A 22,589-nucleotide genomic window follows, 5' to 3' on the forward strand; every position below is an offset into this window, starting at 1 on the left:
GGACACTCTAAGTGCACTTCAGGGACATAGCAGCTATAGGTTAGAGTCCTTGTTGTGTGGAAAGTAGCACCAAAGCTGCTTTTTCCCAGGTAATCATGGTTTAAAGGCTGCATGTGATAAGTCCTACAATGCAGTATTCTCCCCAGGGTCACATGCCATGCAACCTGGTGCCCCAACCTAGAGTTCTCTAGATGTTCTGGATTATAACTTCCATCAACCCCTAACTGTGAAGGGCCATCATGGGCACTGAAGTCCAAAACATGAGCACCAGTTTGGGAAAGACTTCACTTAAGCATGAGCCTGAAATTATGGAACAAGCAAGGGGCAAAACAGATGGGCAGGAAAAAGCAGCTTGAAGCTGCCTTTTCCAAAGTTGCATTGAAATCCCACCAACTGCACCGCCCGCTCCCAAGGTGGCTGGAGTGTGCATGTCATGACCACATGCTATGGCTTCAAGCCCCGCTGCTGGGTAGGTTTTTTTTTTACTGTCCCCCCACCATCTCTTTTTACATCTTCTCAGGAGCAAACTGCCAGCAACTGCTATCCCATTGGATGGTCATCCCTGTGAACCTGCACACATTTGCATATGCAGTGCTTCACCAGGCAAGGGCATCGGAGCAAAGGTGGTCCCATGCAGATGTTGGCTAGGTACAATCATGCCCCACTTTGCCCCATGCCCCCTCTTTGACTGTATGTTTTGTGTATGCTATATTCATCTCCATGAGAGGTGTCATCATTTCACTTTTGGGCATTGCCACCCTCACCGCTTGGGTATGGCAGCTCCATCCCTTTTATATGTTCTCCTGCTACGGGGCATTTACATGCACAATTAGGGTTAGAGTTTGGAAAGAGCACCCCTTTAGAACTGCCCTGGCGATGATGTATTTATATACATGTGAAGGTACAGTGGAACCTCGGGATACGAAATACCCGGGTTACGAATTTTTCGGGACCCGAAAAAATCCAATTGGAAATAATTGTTCCGGGTTACGAACGTTTTTTCGGGTCCCGAAAAAACTTTTGGTGCTTTTTGACGCGATTTTACACCAAATCGCGGCTTTTCCCCATTAGCGGCTATGGGGATTCGGCTTGCGAAAGCCGTTCGGGTTACGAAAGCGGCCGCGGAACGAATTATTTTCGTAACCCGAGGCGCCACTGTACGCATTTTCTGGGGAAAGGCGGAACAATCCAGCTCTTTTTACTCCGGCTTTTCTCCCCATAGGGCAGCTTGGGTGTGCTTTCTGACTAGTTTCAAGGCGTACATTGTCTAAGTGCCTCACCTTGAAGCTGGCTGGAAACCTGCTTATTTTGACCATCTGTTTTGCCCTTAAGAGAAGTTTGAAAGGCCATTTATATTGTATCAAATTGGTAGCACAATTTGTAGTAAAAATGTACGCCCCCAAGCTACACAGTACAGTAGTTGTGGGAAGTACTGGCTGCTATTTCAGTTTGCTTTCAGTTTTTTAAATATAACTATGTGGCTGTACATACCGGTCAAAAGGGCTGGTGTTGGGGTGGAACGGAGGCATGATGTCCACCTGTCGCCTGTCCCGACTCTTTCCCCAAAGCAGCATCATGCCACTCGCACAACCAGACGTTTACATACTGCATGCTGAAGAAATGCAGAACTACGGTGGCAAGAGTGGCTTTTTTCCACCCCCAAAAGGAGGAGGATTTTGCTGCTTCTTTTGGGGCTGGAAAAACACCAGATTGGGGCTCTGGCATGCAGTTGCTGCAACCCCAATCTGGTGCTCTGTTTTGCCACTATGTATCCTTTTGCAGTCATGCAGGAATGCAGCTTAAAAATAAAAAGTGTGGTTGTTGATAGCTCCATGATTGTATAGGTGCTAAGTGAAAAATGTGGCTTTTTAAAGAAAATATCACAAATCCTCCTCATTCTCTTTCCTCCTTCATCTTCAGTATGTTTTTTTTCTTCAGTGCATGAGAATTGGACAAAATTTTCCTTGTTCCAGCACTGAATATTATTATTGTTATTTGCATTGAGGCTAAAATGATTTTCTCCACTGCCAAAGAGTAACCATGGCAATTCTGTTTATCTGGAAAGTGTGTGCATGTGGGAGCATTTCAGGGCATGCTAAACCCTGGATTTTTAAAAAGAAGAAATACACTAAGGAAACAAAAATTTAAAACTCTGCTAGTATATAATAATGAATGCTGATATTAAACTTTAATATATTCAGAGAAGGATAATGTGTCACATAAATTGAAGAAAAGCCAGCAAGAACTGACTGACCCCCAAAGGCTATTTTTAAAAGACATGCTGGATCAGAAAAGATCTTTAATACTGGGTGTTTGTCATTCAAGGATGGAAACACTTAAGGTCCACTATTCGCAAATATTGCAAAATTTATTGTACTTCAGTATTTCTTCTCCTTCCTCTTCTATTTTGGAGGAGCATCGATGGCAATAAAGTGAAATTAAGTGACATATGTTGCATTTACATTTCAAAACATAATGTATTTATTTAGCCAGTCAATCATATCCTTTCTTGCTTCTTCCATGAAAGGCACATCCTCTGGTTTCATATCCTCAGGCTTACACTGAACAAAGCCATGAACTTGTCCAGGATAAACTTTCACTTTATAGTCCACTCTACAATATTCTTTCAGTTTTTCTTCTAGTAAAGCAACCTATAACATAATAGTGAATTTCATTATATAATTTACAGAAAATTACAAATTAAATTTCCTAATTACTTGCTCACTTCCATCCTAGACTACTTGTAAACTTTGCTTTAAATCCAGAGTTGCCTTAAATGGAGTTAGGCCACAATGATGATTCTTATGCTAGAATGTAAGTTTAAAATGTTCTCTGGCAACAACTATTGGTCATTTAGCTTCTTTCCTTCTTTATTTCTGCTCCCTCATGCAGGCATGCTGATTTTCAGCTATGTTGATACCAATTTTCTACAAAATACATTTAATTTTGTATTAAAATCAAAGCCTTTGTCTGCATATGGTTGACAACCTGTCCCTTGTATGTATGTGCCTTCAAACTGCCTGTTGACTTATGGTGACTCCATAAATTTCACAGGGTTTTTTAAAGACAAGGAATACTCAGAGGAGGTTTTGCCCTTTCCTTCCTTTGAAATATAGCCTACAGATATTAATTGGCAGTCTCCCGTTCAAGTACTAACCAATGCTGACCCTTCTTAGCTTCCATGGAATTTGGTGCTTTTAGGGTATTTAGGGCAGTCTCTGTCCCTTACAGCTGAGCAACTGCAGTCAGAATAGAAGTGACATAATTAAAAGAGGATAGGAAATTCTAAGGCAGATGGTATTCCATGGTTCCCATGCAGCTCTAAATCTGTTTCTTTTGAAAAAGCCAAATACTGGTTGCATCTCTCCCAAAAGTTTTCTAAGAAATAGTCTAAGCTTTTTAAATTACAGTTTATGGGGCAGTACAGACCACCCCGAAATGGTGGTATGGAGTTGCCCATTTTAACTGTGGAAGGACGCTGCAGTCCCAAACTACACAGCGTCCCTCCACAGTAAAAAGAACCCAGTTCTTCCAAGTTCTTTTTGTAGCACGGTGCTTACATCATGAGTGCACCCCCGGTGCACTTGTGACATACACAATGTGCAGTGACATGCAGATGCTGCGCATTGTCGTCGCCATCATGGCGGTGCCCATGTGGACAAATCACCGCCATGATGCTGCTGCCCGTACAGACTAGGGCTCCAGAGCGTGAGGTTGCCGCACGCTCTGGAACCCTAGTTTCGGTGCCGGCACACCACTTTTGGCTGGTGTGTCTCGGGCCTATCTTTTAAATTTACAGCATATGGTGGTACTTCCATACAATGGACAACATTCTCTTTGTTGGTATCTGATTTCTGCTTCACCCCTTCTCATAACTTCACAGGATGACATGGATGGCCAGCTCATAAGTGGGTGCAAGTATGTAGGTAGTCCTCCAGAGTTTCAGGCAGGAGCTTTTACCTGCCTTGCCTGAAGGTGCAACTGAAGTTGGGACCTTCTGAAAAACAGCCTTTTCCCCATGCAGATAAATTGGTCCTTAAGGCTGGTGCTTTTAGTGAGGATAGCTAGCTATTCAGCAATATGAGACCCCTCCCTGCCCCCGTATTCACTTGTGTCATCCAGTGTTAACTAATACGAACAGAAATTCTATTCCTTCCTTTATCCTCCCTCCCTTTATTGTTCTCCTTCTTTCAGCTATGGAGGACTACTTCATTAGTTCTGTCTAAATGCTCACAACCATACCACTTCAGCAGGAATATGCATGCTACTTTCTTTTTAAAAATGCGTGTATGGGTATGGCATGATTCTTGTGTTCCACCCACTCTCCATCTCATATATACATGACAGGCACAGGAGGTATAATTAGAGTCTGAATCTGAATTAGAATTGCTTACCTGATCCAGAGAAATGGTGTGATCTTTTCCACCAAAAATGAAAAAGGTGGGATTCAGCAACACATATCTATCTTCAGAGTCCCTGATTATTCCTAAAACATATTTAAGGAAGACACTTACGCCATGCTTTCCACAATGAATTGCAAAGTCAAATAATAAATTTCTGTATACAGTATGTCTTTTCATTGTCATATGCTCTCAGAATATTGGTTTCGCCAACATAGAAATCATCACCTTTAACATAATATTGCATTTGAGACTTGTGATGCTTTCAGACAAAGCCAGGGTAGAACCTCCCATTCAGGTCTTGGAGCTTGGTTCTGCCACCTGTCCAAGCATTGGGTTGTTATCCTGAGGACAGATAGGCCTAGGAACACTAGTACATTCAGCCAGTTTAGACTACAATTGTTTCTAGTAGTTTTAAAATCTATTAATCAATGTTTCAAAGGATTCTGGCATGTATTTGGAGACAGTGCTTAAAAAGTAAAAAAGGTTTGTATTTGGCCAGAGAAAAAGCAGGAAGCTGATTTTCAAGCTGGATAACTGGAAGCAATCTGGAGATAGGTTGGACTAATTGTGAAGAAATGCTCTGCTTTACTTTCTTGGTTATGTTTTGAATGTTTATATTCTTTGAGTAACCTCTGAATGCATTTATACAACATAAATGAGTAGGACTAAAGCCCTTAACAGTGGGCCTAAGGTAGCAGCGTCTGGCTTACATAGGGTTGTTATAAAAAGGTTTCAAGTTGAGTTTTTAAATGACCAGGAGGAAAACATGCCACTCTATAGATCCTTGGAGTGGAGAGGTCAATAAAAACTGGACTAGCTGGAAGGTCCACAAAGAGCTTGATTGGTTAGATAGTCTGGCCAGATTTACAAAAAATGTCAGAGAGTAAAGGGCATTACTATACAAGCTCCGTTGTCACAGCAATCATGTCAGTTGTTAAAAAATGGAAACATACCAGTTTCAGAGCATCCATTATTGAATCACAATCACATTAGTACATCACAACCTTCACAGTTATATGACTGGGGCTGCTGCTATCACTGCATTTTCTTCCTGACTCCTCCTTAACCCACTTCCATGCCCCATTATGCCCTACCCAGCATGCCTTTGATTATTTTATTTTTATTTATTTTAACAAAACTTTTTCATGCAATTCCAGGGCTCTGCTACTGCAATTGAAGGTTTTAAAAAAAGAAATAAAAATAATTTAAAGGTAATCAGGCTCCTTGAGAATAGGAAAGTGGAGGGGGGAGAGGGGGAGAGAAGGAAACACTGACATTACTGCCAATATCGCAACTGTCCCACCAGTGCCATTTTGCACCTGGGGACTTGTGCAATTGTTAGCTTGTCAACAGGTTTCCCCTATCAGTGAAAAGGGATGCACTATCCGTGCTTTGAGAACACAGCAGCTACAGGTCGGAGGCACTGTTCTGCGATAAGTATCACCAAGGCTGCTTTTTCTGGCTCTAATTGTGGTTTAATAGCCATTCGTAGCAATCGTTAAGAACACAGTTAAGGAATGGAGAAAGTGGACAGCCATAGAAAACTCTTCTGTGAGTAGAAGCTACAGCTGGTGCTGTAAGGCTATGGTGAAACTTCAAACAAGCAGCAGGACCTAGCCCCAGAAAGTTTTAGGGAGATGTCTGACTAGCATAAACCTCATTAAGAGTCTTAATCAAGATAGTCAGCAATAATTTTATGGTGTTTAACAAGGGCATTTTTTTACCCCTTATTTTGCCCTGTTTCCATAATTTCGTCACCAAAAATGGCAGGACTTGCTACTGCTCCATCTCTTCCTTTTCCCTGTCTCCCTCTTTCCACAACAGGTCTCTATGGGACAGGATAATGCACTGGCAGCTTCCTTCTTGCTGGCTTTGCATTGACAACCCTGGGAACAGTGTAGCATGAAGGGTTGGTGAGCACAACCTCTCAATGGCATGACATTTTTTGCCCCTGGGGAAACTGAATCGTCCTAGAAGCCAGAGGCAATAGGAGGTGCTGGAGCCAGGGGAACACTGCTATGCAGCATCAAGAATTTGCTTGTAAGAGATTGGTTGTGATGGATTTTAGGGAGAAAGGGGTTAGAGGGGGAAAATTCTTGAGTAATGTTTGTCTGATGAAAACTCACCTACCTATTAGCAATGAAAACCAAGTAATTTAAATACATTCCTGTTTTTGAGAAGCAACCCAATACTCCCTGATCCAAAATGTTTTAATTATTTTAGATATTTAATACAGTATTATGTTGTCTCTAGTGGTGATATCAGTCCCATGCCTGTGCTAACTGAACCACAATACTCCATTTCTAAAATAGTACTATAGGTAGATGTCTCATGATAGTGCTTAAGATTAATAGGTGAGACAACTTTGTGGCAGGGAGTTTCAAAGAAACCTCAATTTTAATAAAGGAAATATAGGCCTGTTACAGACTGCCAAAATAAAGCTGCTTCGGGTCTCTTTGGAGGTATGCTATTTAAATGATGCATGCATCCTAAGAATCCGGAAGCTGCACCAAAGCTGCACTCCAGTGCTTAGGAATGGAGTGTGGCTTTGGCGCGACCTCCGGACTCTTAGGACCCATGCATCATTTAAATAGCATACCTCCAAAGAGACCCGAAGCAGTTTTATTTTGGCAGTCTGTAACAGGCCATAGGTAGGAAAACCTACATGTTTTTCCCACACGGCATTTACCAGCTGTGTGCTTACCATGTTTCTGCCTGTTTCCTCTGCCTATTTGTATATAAATAGATATGGCAAAAATGCCATCTGTTTCTCAGAGCTTGGAAACATTTAAAAAAAAAATCAGCTCCCAGAATCCCCAAATAACTGCAGTATTATTTGCTCTGAAATCTTTGTGAGTCCTTCTTCACAAATCTGATCCTGTAATATTGTGCAATGTTCTGCTGATCAGCAAAATAGGAAGCATTAACAAATATCATAGCATGTTATCCTTTCTACAAAGGTTATTAGCTGGGGGAAAATTATACTCGTCCATTTCTTTATAAACCATTGCACTGGTCATTGTAGTCTAATAATGATTGATAAATGAAGCATATTGTGTAAAACTTTCCATTCTGGACAACCGATTGCTAGCTTACTTGCAAGAAATCAGCAGTGAGTAGTTGTTTGCAAGTTTGTGACATATAGTTAGCACTATATTTAAGCAGAATTGAAATTCAGGCAAAGAGTTTTTAAGATGGAATAGGCTCTGGTAAACTTAATACATTATTGTTATTTCTGAAAAAAGGGAAGATTTTGCCTTTGCTTTTGTCATTTCATTTTAGTTGCCATTATATTTAGAAATTTTTTTTAACCTCCAGAAAATATACTCTTTCTTTCATTACTACAAGCATGCAGTTTTACTCAGATGTAAGCTTTCCAGTCTTCAAAGAATATTATTCCAATGCAAATGTGCATAGGCTTGCAGTTCTACTTTTCTTGTTTGATCAGTAGATAAATGGAGCATATATTTCTGAAATACTGTATTGAAACTTGTGGCTAATTTGTACATGGAGTTAGTTTAGAAGTGTTGAAATATTTGAACTTATACAAGCCTGCTTAAGGTAGCAAGTATTTTTCACTACCATAGTCTGATATTCCAGCTTTTAGTTGATGATTTGTCAGCATCAAGTGATGTACAGCCATTCCACCCCAGGAAAAACCGACAGCACCAATCTTCACCACATTGTACTTCTCCTTTAGAAACTTCATAATCACAGCAGTTGTCCTAAGGCATAGAACAATGCGAAATTAAGACATCTATGTAACAATCTGAAAAGAAATAGCAAACCAAAAATTTGTTCCTGCAGCTTCCCTATTGATGGAGGGGAGGCATTCTACTTCTTATAAAATATAGCTCTACTTGGTTAGGTGCTGCGTATTTGAAATGTAGGTTATTAGAACCTTTTTCAGATTGTTCAGCAACTAGTTTTAAATGGCACCAGCTGTTCTGAGTGCTGTTGGTAAACATAATCTTAAAGAAGCTGTGGTAAAACCACTCTTTAAAAAGCCTTCCCTTGGCCCCTCTGGACAAAAATAACTATTGGACAGTCTCTCTTTTACTATTCGTAAGCAAGGTGATCGAGAGGGCGGTCGCCATTCAACTCCAAGAAGTCTTGGAAGAAACGGATTTTCTAAATCCTTTTCAAACTGGATTTAGGACGGGATACGGAGCTGAGACTGCCATGGTCTCCTTAGTGAATGATCTCCATTTGGGCATTGACAGGGGAAGTGTGACCCTGTTGGTGCTCTTGGACCTCTCAGCGGCCTTCGATAGTAGACCATGGTATCCTTCTGGAACGCCTGAGAGAATTGTGAATTGGAGACACTGCTTTGTAGAGGTTCCATTCCTACCTCTCAGGCAGATTCCATATGGTGATGCTGGGAGACAGCTGCTCTTTTAAAAGAGAGCTAAAATCTGACGTCCCCCAGGGCACCATCCTGTCTCCCATGCTGTTTAATATTTACCATAGGGTGGTATAATTGTCTTTCCGTATAAGATGCCAGAGACCTGAGTCAGGGCCCGCATAAAAGAGTTTCAACCAGTACTTTAAAGTCCACGTCCAAGCAGAGCATTCCACAGAGTGGCAGCCCGCTTCAAGTCGTAAAGCAGCTGAAGGGACGCAATTAGGTACTCCAAATAATTTGCGAAGATAAACGGAAAAGACCTGTTCTAATTTTACAGAGAAACCTTGGATCCGGTTAATATTTACATGAAGCCACTGGGTGAGATCATCCAGAGACATGGGGTGGGGTGTTATCAGTACGCTGATGACACCGATATATACTTCTCTATGTCTCAGACTGATGTAGTGACTAAGGATGGCATCTCTCCTCTGAATGCCTGTCTTGGGGTGGTAATGGACTGGATGAGGGAAAACAAACACAAGCTAAATCCAGGTAAGATGGAGGTACTTGTCACAGGAACCTCTAATCTGAGAATGGAAATATGCCAGCCACTTCTGGACAGGGTCACACTTCCCCTGAAGGACCCTGTCTGCAGTCTGGGGGTGCTCCTTGATTCGTCGCTCCAACTGACTGCTCAGGTGGATGCGATGGTCAGGAACACTTGTTATCAGCCTCGGCTGATACGCCAGCTGCGCCCCCTTCCTGAAGCCGGGAGACCTTGAAACAGTTGTACATGCGCTGGTAACATCTTGGCTTGACTTCTGCAACGTGCTCTACATGGGGTTACCACCGTGCCAAGTTCGGAAACTTCAACTGGTACAAAATATGGCAGCCAGGTTGGTCTCGGGCACAGCTAGAACTGCCCATATTACACTTGTTTTAAAATCTCTCCACTGGCTGCCTATTAGTTTCTGGACAAGGTACAAAGTGTTGGTTATGACCTTTAAAGCCCTACATGGCCTGGGTCCTGACTACTTGTGGGAGCACCTTCTTCCACACAATCCTCCCTGCTCTCTTCGGACCTCTGGGAAGAATCTGTTGGAGTCTAAGAAGACTAGATAGTCTATGGTGACCCAGAGGACCTTTTCTTCTGCCACTCCTAGGCTCTGAAATGGCCTGCCAGACAAGATCTGTCATATTACCACCTTAGACGCCTTTAAAAAGGCCATTAAGATGGATCTTTTCTGGCATGCCTTTCCAGATTAGCCCTCCTAGATAAGCTTCCCCCAATGCTACCATCGGCCCCATCCTCCCCCCCCCCAGAAGAAGACATCTTCCCACCCACCTCTACCTGCAATTTTAGGGAACTCACTTGGATCGTTTTAACTCAGTTTATTATTTAATCTTTTTAAATTAATTTGATTAGGTTTTGATGATTGGGGAGAGGGTAGGGATATGGGGCTTTTTAAATTGTAATTTTAACTGTACCATGTTTTATCTTTATACTGCTGTAATCCGCTTTGATTCCTTGCAAAAAAGCGGAATATAAATAAATTGTATTATTATTATTACATGTACTTTTAAATGCCTGGATTTCTACACAATAAATACAGGAAATGATGAACTGTAAAATCCCAGGGCCCTCTTTATGTGCTTACAGAAAAGGAAGGGGGCCAGATTTGATGCTACTCCTCCATTTTGCACTCTGTCAGAAACATGGAAGAATGACAGGAAAAAAAACATATCATCATAAGAGTTGAAACTTAAGAGATTTTTGACACTGGACCCCCCTCCCACCTCCATACTATTTTATACCAGGCATGTATAATTGCCATTCTCTGTTCACTTATTTTTTATAGGGCCTCCACGTAACATCAGCCTAAACGCAATAGCATGTTTCCAACCAACCACTAGTAAAACAGGATTTTCTTCTCCTACCGCACCTCACACAGATCTGCACAAAATCCTACTCCAGAGGGTTTTCCAACATTCTGGAACAAGCATTGAAGGCATGGAGTGGGTTGCAAAGTTGATTTCCCTTCTCCAAGGTCAGGGTGCCACTGGCACATCTGTCAATGTTTCCCAGACAATATAATTAAACTATTATTCTCTAACCTTTATTTAATTCCTTCTCTTTCTTTTGGGAGCTAACAAAATCCATCTTTAAACCACACACACACACACACACACACAACCACTGAGCAGTCTAAGGCTGCCTTTCTATTATTCCTCCATTTTATCAAAGATGTATTGTAGACATACACAGTGATATTTTGGTTGGCTGTCTGTCTTATTGTTGCTATTCCCCTATTTGCCATTTTAAGGTGTTGTAATGTTTTAACTTTACATTTGCCCTAAAGTGCTTTTCTACTGATTTTTAAAAAAAGAATGATGAAATATATGTTTTATGTGAACTGTAAATCAGGGCCCACTTCTAGTAATATAATTTGCTAATTAATTATCAATTAATATTTCTCAACGAATATTTCCTCATTTCACTTACTCATCATTTTGAAATAAACATTAGCCTTACTTGTCCACTTTCATGGGATCTCGATGCTTTAACCAGTCTGGGAAATCATGCCAATGATTATTTGATTTCCAAGGTTCTTTTCCTAGAAAAAAGTCTGGGCAGATGGTTCTAGATGGAAAAATGGTAAGATGTTAGTTACTAATGGCCTGTATTATTCAGTTAAGTTTCCAGATGAGCAACAAATATTATAAATAGACAGTCTGCAATCAGGTACTTAAGCGAAAGTTGGTCATTATTCCTCTCATTTTTTCAGATATTAAGTGAAATTCAAAGCCTGAAAATTAAGGTTGATGAAGGTGTTGGATGAAGATGAATATTAAGGTGAATGGGACTGAAAGAGGAGGATATAATTTTGTATATGAGTTAGTTCTAAGGCCTGGGTACTCGTTTCTCCCCATTCCCTGACAACACCAGTGCTCTCTGGCTCAGCATAATGATGTTTCTATACATATTGTATTTGTGCAATATTGATGAACCAAAAGGCCAGGAATGAGTGGAGGTGAATGAGGAAAGAGATGGTGGATGCATGCACCATTGTGTCACTTGGAACAAAGCAGAGAATGGGGCACCAGTGTTGCAGCCTTCTTGTTACATGCCCTGGCAGGTACTAACTCACTAGACAGAAAAGGGAAAGTACTGCTGGGGTCTTGAAGAGTGGGTTGTGGTGGTGACAGTCAATACTAGAGAGGCAGCTGTGATCTAAAAGGATATTCTGAAGCCAGGAGATGGCAGCAGAGGTTTGTCTAGAGAATAAGGACAATCACAGCAGGCCAGCCCAATCATTAGGAAGCAGATGCCAGAGAGGCAACAGCAACAGTCTTCCCACTGAGACTCTCAGCCAAACTCCTCTAGTGGAGGATGAACCTCCTCATTGTCCTATAAATTGGCCTCTTGCTAAAGGCAGAAGATGGTAAAGGTCAGCATATTGTATCATAACATCTTAAAAATGGCTTGATAAATACTTCGAATAATAAATTAATAAGAACAAGAGTAACAACAACAATACTCACATGTATCCATTAGTTGCAAGTATATCAGTAATATATCTGGTATCTGGGAACTGCCATCCATAGATGTCATGAACCAGAATTACAGCTTTGTTCGAGCCATCATCAGGTTGGCTAACATATGCGCTGATGTTTTCAACTTGTACTTCCTTGCCACGGCCCACATAATTGCTTCTTCTTCCAATGTCATATTGGAAAGGCAAATCTTTACTAGTCATGAAAAATTCTGGGAATGAAAACAAAATCTAATTAGAGCAAATTAAAAAGGAAACATACAAGCCATTGTAAAACACCCTCCCCTACCAAACAAACAAACAATAGAAAGATAAGATTAAAATGAAATTTAGGAGCCAGTGACTGGACGTGTTAGGATCTGTCCTTATAAAGCTACTTTTCTCTCATCTTTGTATTATTCTGAAGCCACACCTAGGCAAGAGACAGAAACGTTTAGAGGATCTGGTATCTGACAATCTGAGTTATAAGGTATGAACATAATTTTAATAGGAGTCAGGCATGAGTATGATGTTAAGTAAACCTTTATGACTAAAATGTATTAAACCTGAAAAGCCAGAAGAAGATGAAAAACAAAATAAAATGCTATATATAAACATTAGCCCAGCATTTAATGTCCTGTCATCTGTTCTAGTCACTGGTGATCCATTTTTCATTCCTTTTTTCAGTTACGGAGTAGTTCCTGCACAACCTGAGTGAATATTAGAAGCATCACTAATTGAAATGACTGTATCTTAATTGCGAGATGGGCTCTCACAGAAGATTTCAGTTTATTTATAATAAGTCAACGGTCCCCAACATTTGCATCTCCAGATGCTTTGGACTTCAGCTCCAAGAATTCTTCACTGTTGGCCAAGCTGGCTGGGACTTCATGATGATGAAATCCAAAATGCCTGGCAGACCAGAAGCTGGGAATCACTGCAGTATAATTTAATGTGCTCTTAATAAATGCATATCAGCCAGTAATCCAAAAAGTAAATATTTTTGTCTGCATAGAAATATTGTTCAAAATGGGATTCTGGCCTTCTAATATCAGTAGATTCCATGATTGTGAATTTCTTCTTTTTTGTTGCTTAGCCAGCATGTCAGGCTCTGCACAGATTAAGACTGTGTCTCTATAAAGAATCAGCAGACGCTGTAAAGAAACAATAGTTTTTAAGAGAATTGATAGTAACATGATACAGGATAAATACCCTTTATGTCCTAGTACTATTGGCAATGCCTGAATGGGTTATGTGTATTTTTAAAAACTTTGCAAAAACCTGCAAAAATCTAAGGATTCTGGGAGAACAGAGTTCAAAACCTCAGTTAGCAACGGAAACCCACAGGGTGAGCTTTGGCAAGTCACACTCTCTCAGCCTCAGAGGAGAGCAATGGCATCTTTCCCAAACAAATCTTACTAAGAAAACCCCATGATAGAGTTGCCACAGGATGGTCGTAAACTGAAAGCACACAACAACAATGGTATGCACACCAGAGGCAATAGGGCCTCTCTTGTATTTAATGCTTTGAAGAATAGAGCATGGAGAAGTTATTTTTCTGAAGTTCATCTCCCAGAATCCCCCAGTCAACATGGCCAGTGTGAATCCCCTACTTGCAACTTTTCCATTCTCTGCTGAAAAGTTGTTGTCTGTTTCCTCACATTACAGCTAAGTATCATCATAGTGATTAGGAGAATGTGAGAAAGTTTACTCAGCAGCCTTGAACAAACATGATACAGAATAGCAGCAGCAAGCTGTAATTAAACACATCAACATGCAAATCTAAATACCAATGTTGTCACCCATATCTTGGAGTGAATGGCTAGAGGGCAGGGCGCATCAAAGCAGCAGTGACAATGTGAGACAAAAAGTGGAGATTGGTTTCAAAGCCAGCCAATGATGAAACTGTCATAATAGTCTGGTGCAAAGAGACTATTCAGCTGTCTTCAGACTGTGTGCCTGATGACACGGATACTCATGAAAATGTCGATATAATATGTAGTTAAAAATATAATATGTACTTCAAAGCTTACCCTACTTTCCTATTTTATATCATCCACAGAATGGGTAAAAGAACCAGTGTGCTGTAGTGGTTTGAGCCGCGAACTATGACTTTGGAGATCAGGGTCTGAATCCCCACTTGGCCATGGAAACTCACTGGACACCATGATACATTCACATTCTCTCATCCTCACAGGAAGGCAGGGGCACCCCACCCTGAACAAATCTTGCCATGAAAACCTGCAGTAGGTTTGCCTTATGGACACCATATGTCGGGAATGACTTGAAGGCACACAACAACAACAGAATGGAAAAGCATTATTGCCTTGAAGCAGTATATAAACTGAAAACATCAACTACTATCCACCGGTGCAAGATCTTGCTTCTGATTACCTCCTAATTCAATCCATGACTTTTCATGATATCAGCAAATGGAAGTTACAGTTTAAAATATTGCAGCTAATTCATTACCATTGGGGCTAGTGAGGGTTTAACAGAGTTACATTTCGAACACATCCTGCTTTGATTTTGTATTGCTCCATGGTAGGGGGTTAGACTTAATGGTCCTTGAGGTCTCTTCCAACTCTATGATTCTATTAATGAAACTCTCTCTTTTTGGTGTAATGCTTAATGTATTTTTGTAGATGTTATTTTACATAACATTTTAAAGCATTATTAGAACCTTTTTAACCAGAATTTTTCAAGTTATATGCTATTCTCTTTTAATCCAGTGTTTGAAAGGTTAATGAACAACAGATATACAACTTAAGGGGTGTGTGTGTGGATATAAAAGAAGAGAGGCACCAGATCATTGGCAAAACCTGATTGCCTAGATTTCAGATACTATGTTTATGGATAACCTAGCACTTTTTAATTAAACTAATTAATTATTCATTGTATACATAAAACAAATTGAATATTGTAGTGGTGTAGGAAGGAATATAGATTGAAAACTATGGCGCCTGCTAAAGCCAAAGAGGCTGTAGAGTTGAAATATTTGTTCTGCTATGCAGTTTGTTCTTTTTGAATAGTGCAATGTTCGTAAAATTATATAATGTACTTTGGGTTGTCATATTTTATACAAAGGGTAGATATTAAAAACTGTCAGAATGGCCAGTAAATGTATTTCAGGGCAAATCAGGCCTGAACTTTCTTAACAAGCTCAGGCCCGTTACAGACGGGCATAAAAGTACGTGCTCAGCACGTACTAGGGTTAGAAAGGGGTGTCCCTTCTGGATGCCCCCAACCCTAGTATGTACTCAGCATGTACAAAATGGCAGCTCCCGTTCCACACAGGGGCCGCCATTACGACGTCATGACCGTGCCTCCTCTAAACGGGGCGGTGCGGTTGTGACGTAGTGGGGCCGCGCAAGGGCGCCTAGAGCGCCCTTTCTGTGGCCCCGGAATGAGCTCCGTTACGGAGCTCCTTCCAGCTTTGCATCGCTGGGCGCAACCTTTACATGGCTGCGCCAGCAACACAGAGGAGAAAGGGGCCAAGCGGCCCCTTTCTCCTCCTTCCCGCTGTCGTCGGGTGTCTTCAAGCCCCAAGGACACCCCTTTCCGGGCCGCGGGGAAGTGGCCTTTTGCCGTTTCCCCGCGGCCCGGAAAGCGGCAGATTGGGGCCTCGGAGGCTGCCGTTCTGGCAGCTGAGGCCCCAATACAGCGGGGAAAGGGGCGGGTGCAGGCTGCCCCAAACGGGCGGTCTGTAACCTGCCTAAGATGAACAAACTGAGGCTACCATACTTAGGCCACATCATGGGACGATATGACTCAGAGTATAATGCTTGGTAAAACTGAAGACAAGAGGAAAAGCGGAAGGTCACATTACAGGTGGGTAGAGTCAAGTTAAGGAAGCCATAGCCCTGAATTTGCAAGACTTAACAAGGGCTATTAAACTAGGGCTCTTAGAGGTTAATCATTCCTATAGTCACCATGAGTTGAAGCTGACTTGACAGCAATTAACAACAAATTAAAAATGTGGGGGAGTTAGCATCCCAAGACACTTTGCTACCTGATGATGAGCAAACAGTGGGGAATTTGCTGTTCATTGTCCAATGAAAGTGCCTAAAATTCAAATTTGGCCACAGTATTTTGCTCATCCACTACATTAGCAGTTGTACTTTTTCCAAGGACATGCAGGAGTGGTGAGAGAAGGCAGACAAAATCAGCCTGCTTTTCCAATGTCATGGCTTTTCTCTTCTGCCACCAGTACCTATGCTGGGGCAGTTATGCTGCCACAGTTCGCCAACAGTATCCTAGACTTTGTCTCCAGAGACAGAAAACACCACATGGTCCTATCACTAAGAGTAAACATTAATAACAATAACAGCAGCAACAGCAACTTAAACTACATTTTGCTGACTTCCAGAATCAGCTGCTTCAGGCAGCACCTCACTTTGTCTAATCACAGAACCATCCCTGACTAGTCTAATTTTACTTAGATAGCTGATAACTTTAAAGCTACTGTTGAGGCTGCAATTCTGTACATGGGAGTACAGCCCATTCAATATCATAATGGGGGGAATTGGTATTATTGTGTGCCTTCAAGTTGTTTCTGACCTATGGCAACCCTAAGGTGAACCTATCACAAATCTTGACAAGATTTGTTCAGAGGAGGTTTGCCATTGCCTTCCTTGAGGCTGAGAACATGTGACGTACCCAAGGTCACACAGTGGGTTTCGTGGCTGAGCCGTGAATCAAACCCTGATCTCCAGAGTCACAGTCCAACACTCAAACCACTATGCCACTGGGCAAATGTGTCCAGGGTTGTGCTGTTAATTTAAAAACACATTATTTTATTCAACTTGAGAGTTATTTTATGAGGGCTGACCTTCCCATTAGGTTCAGTGAGGCATAAAGCATAACCCCATGTCCTGGGAAGACCAAATTCTCCAAGTTCACACCAAGTTCACTGCATTCTACATTGCTTTCCAGGGTGAACTGCTTCCTACATGTTGGCTCTGGGAGATCCTCAAAGTCAGGCTTTGGAATCAGGGTAACTTGGGTGGGAAATTGCCACTGCCACAGTACTGGTTTTTCTAGATCAGCCCACTGGATCAGATAAACCCTCAAAACCAATCCTATAGGGAGCAGCCCTATACAGAGCATCCAAAAATGCAGGAGGGATAATGATAGTACTGTACAGTGGAGGCCACACTTTAATTTTATACTGATGCTTCCACAGATGTCAAGAAGTTGTTTTAACATATTGGAACTACTATTAGTGTACTGTATATGCTCAAATATAAGTTGACCTCATGTTTAAGTCAAGGGCAGGTTTTGGGGCCAAAATTAAGATTTTGATATGCCCCGTGGATAAGTTGAGGTTAAAACTTAGGGACATGTAATAAAGGATCTAAAGGATGAAATGAAGAAAAACAATGCCAAAGAAACTACAAAATCCCAGCAGGCATAACTGTTTGCTCTCACACTAAAGGCATGATGGATGAGATAGTAGAGGAGTCAGTGCTACTAGGACAGATAACACTCTTGCCTTTCAGCAGGGGATGGTTCCTTTTTTATAAGCGTCAAAGCACAGTACTTACATTGACCCATGGATAAGTCAACTTAGGTCTTTTGGGTTAATTTTTTGACTAAAATTTTTAGTCTTATACATGAGTATATACAGTATATCCTTTAGTGTTTCTATGTAAAACTTAAGTTTGTTTCCAATAGTTATATGCACATATCTGCTGGTCCAATATTCTTCATGCGGGCAGTTATAAGCAAACATTGTATAGGATACACATAGATGCCTTACTGCTGTTAACCCCAGAACAGTCACCGTAAAAAGTAGGAATGGCAAGAAAGAAACATTGGACTGGTACTGAGGGAAAAAATCCTGGGCAAATAAACTATGGTCTATTAGAGTGAGGCTTTCCCCTTGTATATGTGGCTTCAATTATTCTGTTATACCTTTACTAAACCTTACTAAGAGCCAGTGTGGCCTAGTGGTTTGAGCACTGGATTCTGACTCAGTAGAGCACAGTTCAAATTCCAGTTCAGCCATGTAAACCCACTGGCTGACCTTGGGGAAGTCACACTCTTTCAGTCTCAGAGGATGACCATGGCAAATCCCCTCTGAACAAATCTTGTCAAGAAAACCACATGATAAGGCAGTGATGGCGAACCTATGACACGCGTGCCAGAGGTGACACTCAGAGCTCTCTCTGTGGGCATATGTGCCATCACCCCAGCACAGAGTTTGCCAGAGTTTGTTACTAGAAAGCCAGAGGGACATGACACTTTGCAATAAATAAGTGGGTTTTGGGTTGTAGTTTGGGCACTCGGCCTCTAAAAGGTTCACCATCACTGGCCTAAGGTTCTCCATAAGTGGGAAACAACTTGAAGGCACACAACAACAACAACAACAACAAAACTGACTAAACACAGTTAAAGCCAGCTTGGTGTAGTGATTTGAGCATTGGGTTATAGCTCTGGAGACCAGGTTTTGAATCACTCCCATAGCCATAGAATCCCATTGTGTAATCTTGAGCAAGTCACACTTTCTTGGTCTCAGGGGAAGGCAAAGGGAAACCTCCTCTGAACAAATCATGCCATGAAAACCCCATTATAGGTTTGACTTTTTTTCTTGTATCCTCTTCTCTTTCTAACATCTCTTCTCTGGGGTTGTTCCCACTTAAGATTTGAAACGATTTAAAATACAACGTTTTTAATAAAATCGATTCAAAATAACACTGTTCTTATCCCGCTATCCGAATCGCTTTGTTCATCGTTCCCATCTGGTTATTTAAATCGAAGTTTTTACCTGCAAGTGTTCCTACTTGGCATGAAATCGGTGTTTAAATAAAGCGATTCTTCTCCTCCATACCTTATTTGGAGCTGTCAATCAATAGTACGTCAGAATGACGTAACGTTAATCCGGAATATTTGGAAGCGATTTATCTTTTGGCATCGTTTCCATTTCATTGACTGTTTGTGAATTTAGCGAATTTAGGAAACCCAAGCTCTTTCCAGAGGAACTATGGGATAGGTTTTCCATGACAGCATCCCCTCTTCATGTCTCCCAAGACAGCCAGGGAGAATCCCTTCAGAGAGCACAGAGATCAATGGGGGAGGCTTCTGGCAAAGCGAATTTAAGAAACCCAAGCTCTTTCCAGAGGAACTATGGGATAGGTTTTCCATGACAGCATCCCCTCTTCATGTCTCCCAAAAGACAGCCAGGGAGAATCCCTTCAGAGAGCCCAGAGATCAATGAAGGAGGCTGCTGGAAAAGCAGGGAGGGAGCACTCTTCCCAAAGATTCTCTTTCCAGGGTTGGAGGAGAAGGCAGATTCCATTTGAGAAATGGAGGGAGAAAGGCTCTATCCCCCCCCCCCCCATTGATCAGAGCCCTTCCTTGCCTGGGCGAGATCAGATGCCTCCTCGCGAGGAGCCTTCCCTTTCCTGCCTGGGCGAGATCAGATGCCTCCTCGCGAGGAGCCTTCCCTTCCCTGCCTGGGCGAGATCAGATGCCTCCTCGCGAGGAGCCTTCCCTTCCCTGTCTGGGCGAGATCAGAGCCCAAGCGGGCAGGGAATGCCTCTTCGAGAGGAGCCTTCCCTTCCTGTCTCTCCTCCGTTAGAAATGGGCTCTCCCCACACAGAGGGGAGGTTGCAAAAATAAAAATAATCCTTATCTCTTATTGAAAGACCACAGCGGACAAAGGGGTGAGGGAAGCAAAAATGGCCACAGCCACGACGGATGGGGACAGAAAGGGCAACTCCCCCAAGGCCAGCCCCATCGCAGTCCGCTCCTCCCATCCATCTAACACGATTCAAAGGCTGTCGTTCCTATTTAAATACTCCGGTTCCTAACTCGAATCAAGGGGAAAACGTAGGTCGGACCCTAGTGTTTTTTTAACACGCGTTAAATGAGGAAAATTCGATTTAAATTTTTATCCCGCTCTACGATTCGATTTGTAGTGGGGACGATTGCGGGTTGCTCTAGAACCGTTCTAGGTTTAAATCGGATCCTAATAGGAACGCCACTCCTTGGATTCGATTCAGAACGCGGGGTTTCACCTAGTGGGAACAACCACTCTGTCTGCTATCCTTTCTCTTTCTCTTTGCTAAATGGTCGGCTGGGAAAGGGATAGATCATACTTGCCAGGGGTCTGAAGTGATGGTTGGCACGGTTGTTTTTCCCCTTTAATCAAGCCAAAGTCTTGAATAACATTAGGCAGTGGGTTTAAAGAATTGCAATGATAGTGCTTTATTTCTCTTCAAAGAAACTGCGTATCATTCAATGTAGAAGAGGTTTATTGATGAAAAAATAAATATCTATTTCTTGATTCTTACTACTCAACATCTTGATCCCATGCATCTTTACTTGAAAGCCCCACTGATTTCAACAGCAGTGGCCTAGTAGGCATAGTTATCCTACTTGTACATACCTGGACTGGAGGTGATGTGATCAGAATCCAGGGAAGACTGAAGAAGGCAGAAACTTGTAAGATGTCAGCTGTTTTAACCCCCCAAGCAAGAACAGCTTTAATATTGCTTGTTACTCCGCTCTCTTGTTCTTTCTTTCAGAAGTTCTGGTAGATACACTGTGTTGAGGAAGAGGTGGTTGCTTTAAAGGTAAATGCCTGATCCAGAAAGACAGGAAAGGGGAGGAGACGTGATTCAGAGAGGAAGGCTTCTCTTGTTCCCCAAGGATTTTTTTTAAAGGAATATTTTGGGCAGGCAGGGAGAATACTTTGCAGACCAGATGCTGCCAAAGGAACACAGCAATTTCCCCCTTACCATAACCAGGTTTCTTTTTATTCTATTTAAGCCAGGATAGAGGAGGCAACTGGCACAAACACATCTGAGTATTCCTTGCCTAAAAAAGCCCTATGAAATTAATGGGGTCACTATAAATCGAAAGGCACCTTGAAGGCACATACGCACACAGTCCCACGAAAGATGTCTGCTTCTTCCTATGACTGTTGTAGAAGGAAGTTTAAATTTTGCAAAAGTGTGTTGCAAGAGTTGATGGCTTGCTGGGTGAGGGGACTCTAAACAAGAGACCAAACTAGGAAAGGTTACAGTAATCAATCTGGCTTTGGGTTTGGGGAGCTTTTTCCAAACAATATGTTCCTACACTCCAAAAAGACAAGCAGTGGGTGACTCTAGAGAACCAAGGACATTATCTCATTGCAAAAGAAAGACGAAAGGGAGTGAGGTAGAAATGGCTTCTGGCTTACCTTTCCACACAACATCATAGTACTTCCATTCTTCCTCCAGAGGGAATTGGTGGTAAATGTGTGGCTTTTGCCAAATTTATTTTTCCAGCAGGATAAACAGCACACATTTATGATTGTCTTCTTTGGTAGTAGAGTGGAAGTGCTTCATAGGCACGCAGGAAGGTAAGCAAGTTTCTATTTTGCTCCCTCTCATCTTTCCTTTGCAATGTGATAAGGCCCAAAGATTGCATCTACAGTGCAGAATAAATGCAGTTGGACACTGCTTTAATTGCCATGGCTGAGTGCTATGGAATTCTCGGATTTGTAGCTCTGTGACATATTTAGCCTTCCCTGCCAGAGAACTTTGCTGCCACAACAAACTACAAATCCAGGTTTCCATAGGATGAAGCCATGACAGTTAAAGCAGTATCAAACTGCATTATTTCTGCACTATGGCAGCAGAAATGCTTTCCCCTGGCCTTTGAAGAAGAAAGCTCCTATCCCCCTGATCCACATCTCTACCACTACCTGCTTTCAAAATATTCCTTCTCAGTGGTGTTTATCACATGGAGGTTTTTGCAGCTCAAATCCGGGGTGACTCCTGGTTCAGCTATGCAAATTTATGTTATAACGCACATATTTTATCACACCTGGTTGCCCTTCCATTCCCCTTCCAAATTGAGGGGGGATCGAATCCAAGGCAAGTCACATAATGCGGATTCATGCAAAGTGGAGTGAGTGCACATTGTATTACCACAACGGTGCATACCATGTGGATTCAACTATTCAAACTGGGACCCTTGCGCATGCTCAGTGGGGGTCTGAATGCATCCTGAACCTTTGTACTTCCGGGGTGAAGAAGGGAGCCTGGTTCCACTTTCACGTGAATGACAGCTTCACCTTTCTTCCTCCCTTCTATTTTCCCATTCCTGGCAGCCAAATTCAAACGGGGTCCTCCATGTCAGAGCCCCCATCCATTTCAGCCACATCTACATCTATTCTCCTGTCATTCTCCTCATCCATTTCAGCCACATCTACATCTATTCTCCTTTCATTCTCCTCATCTATTTCATCTACATCTATTCTCCTATCATTCTCCTCATCCATTTCAGCCACATCTATATCTATCCTCTGAGTCAGAG

General features: G+C 42.0%; 1 protein-coding gene across 1 annotated transcript; it reads right to left on the reverse strand.

The window, feature by feature from the left end:
- Positions 1-2,448: 2,448 nt before the first annotated feature.
- Positions 2,449-20,751, reverse strand: LOC149316881 (carboxymethylenebutenolidase homolog). The gene is made up of 6 exons (XM_089516438.1): positions 20,674-20,751; positions 12,292-12,514; positions 11,282-11,389; positions 7,986-8,128; positions 4,395-4,486; positions 2,449-2,651 (listed from the first exon to the last, which is right to left on the reverse strand). Exons 2-6 carry the CDS (start codon positions 12,504-12,506, stop codon positions 2,466-2,468), a joined length of 744 nt encoding a protein of 247 aa, XP_089372564.1. The 5' UTR covers positions 12,507-12,514; positions 20,674-20,751; the 3' UTR covers positions 2,449-2,465.
- Positions 20,752-22,589: the final 1,838 nt, after the last annotated feature.

Source organism: Sceloporus occidentalis, unplaced genomic scaffold (assembly GCF_023333645.1).
Source record: "Sceloporus occidentalis isolate IW3139 unplaced genomic scaffold, rSceOcc1.0.p SCAF_3, whole genome shotgun sequence".
Lineage (NCBI taxonomy): Eukaryota > Metazoa > Chordata > Lepidosauria > Squamata > Phrynosomatidae > Sceloporus > Sceloporus occidentalis.

Excerpts from the sequence above, each read along its gene's own strand:
- LOC149316881 (XM_089516438.1), bottom strand. The coding sequence starts at position 12,506 with ATGACTAGTAAAGATTTGCCTTTCCAATATGACATTGGAAGAAGAAGC. Across the intron at positions 11,390-12,291 it reads CTTGCAACTAATGGATACAT|AACCATCTGCCCAGACTTTT; the intron begins GTGAGTATTGTT and ends TTTTCCATCTAG. Across the intron at positions 2,652-4,394 it reads ACACCATTTCTCTGGATCAG|GTTGCTTTACTAGAAGAAAA; the intron begins GTAAGCAATTCT and ends ATTATGTTATAG.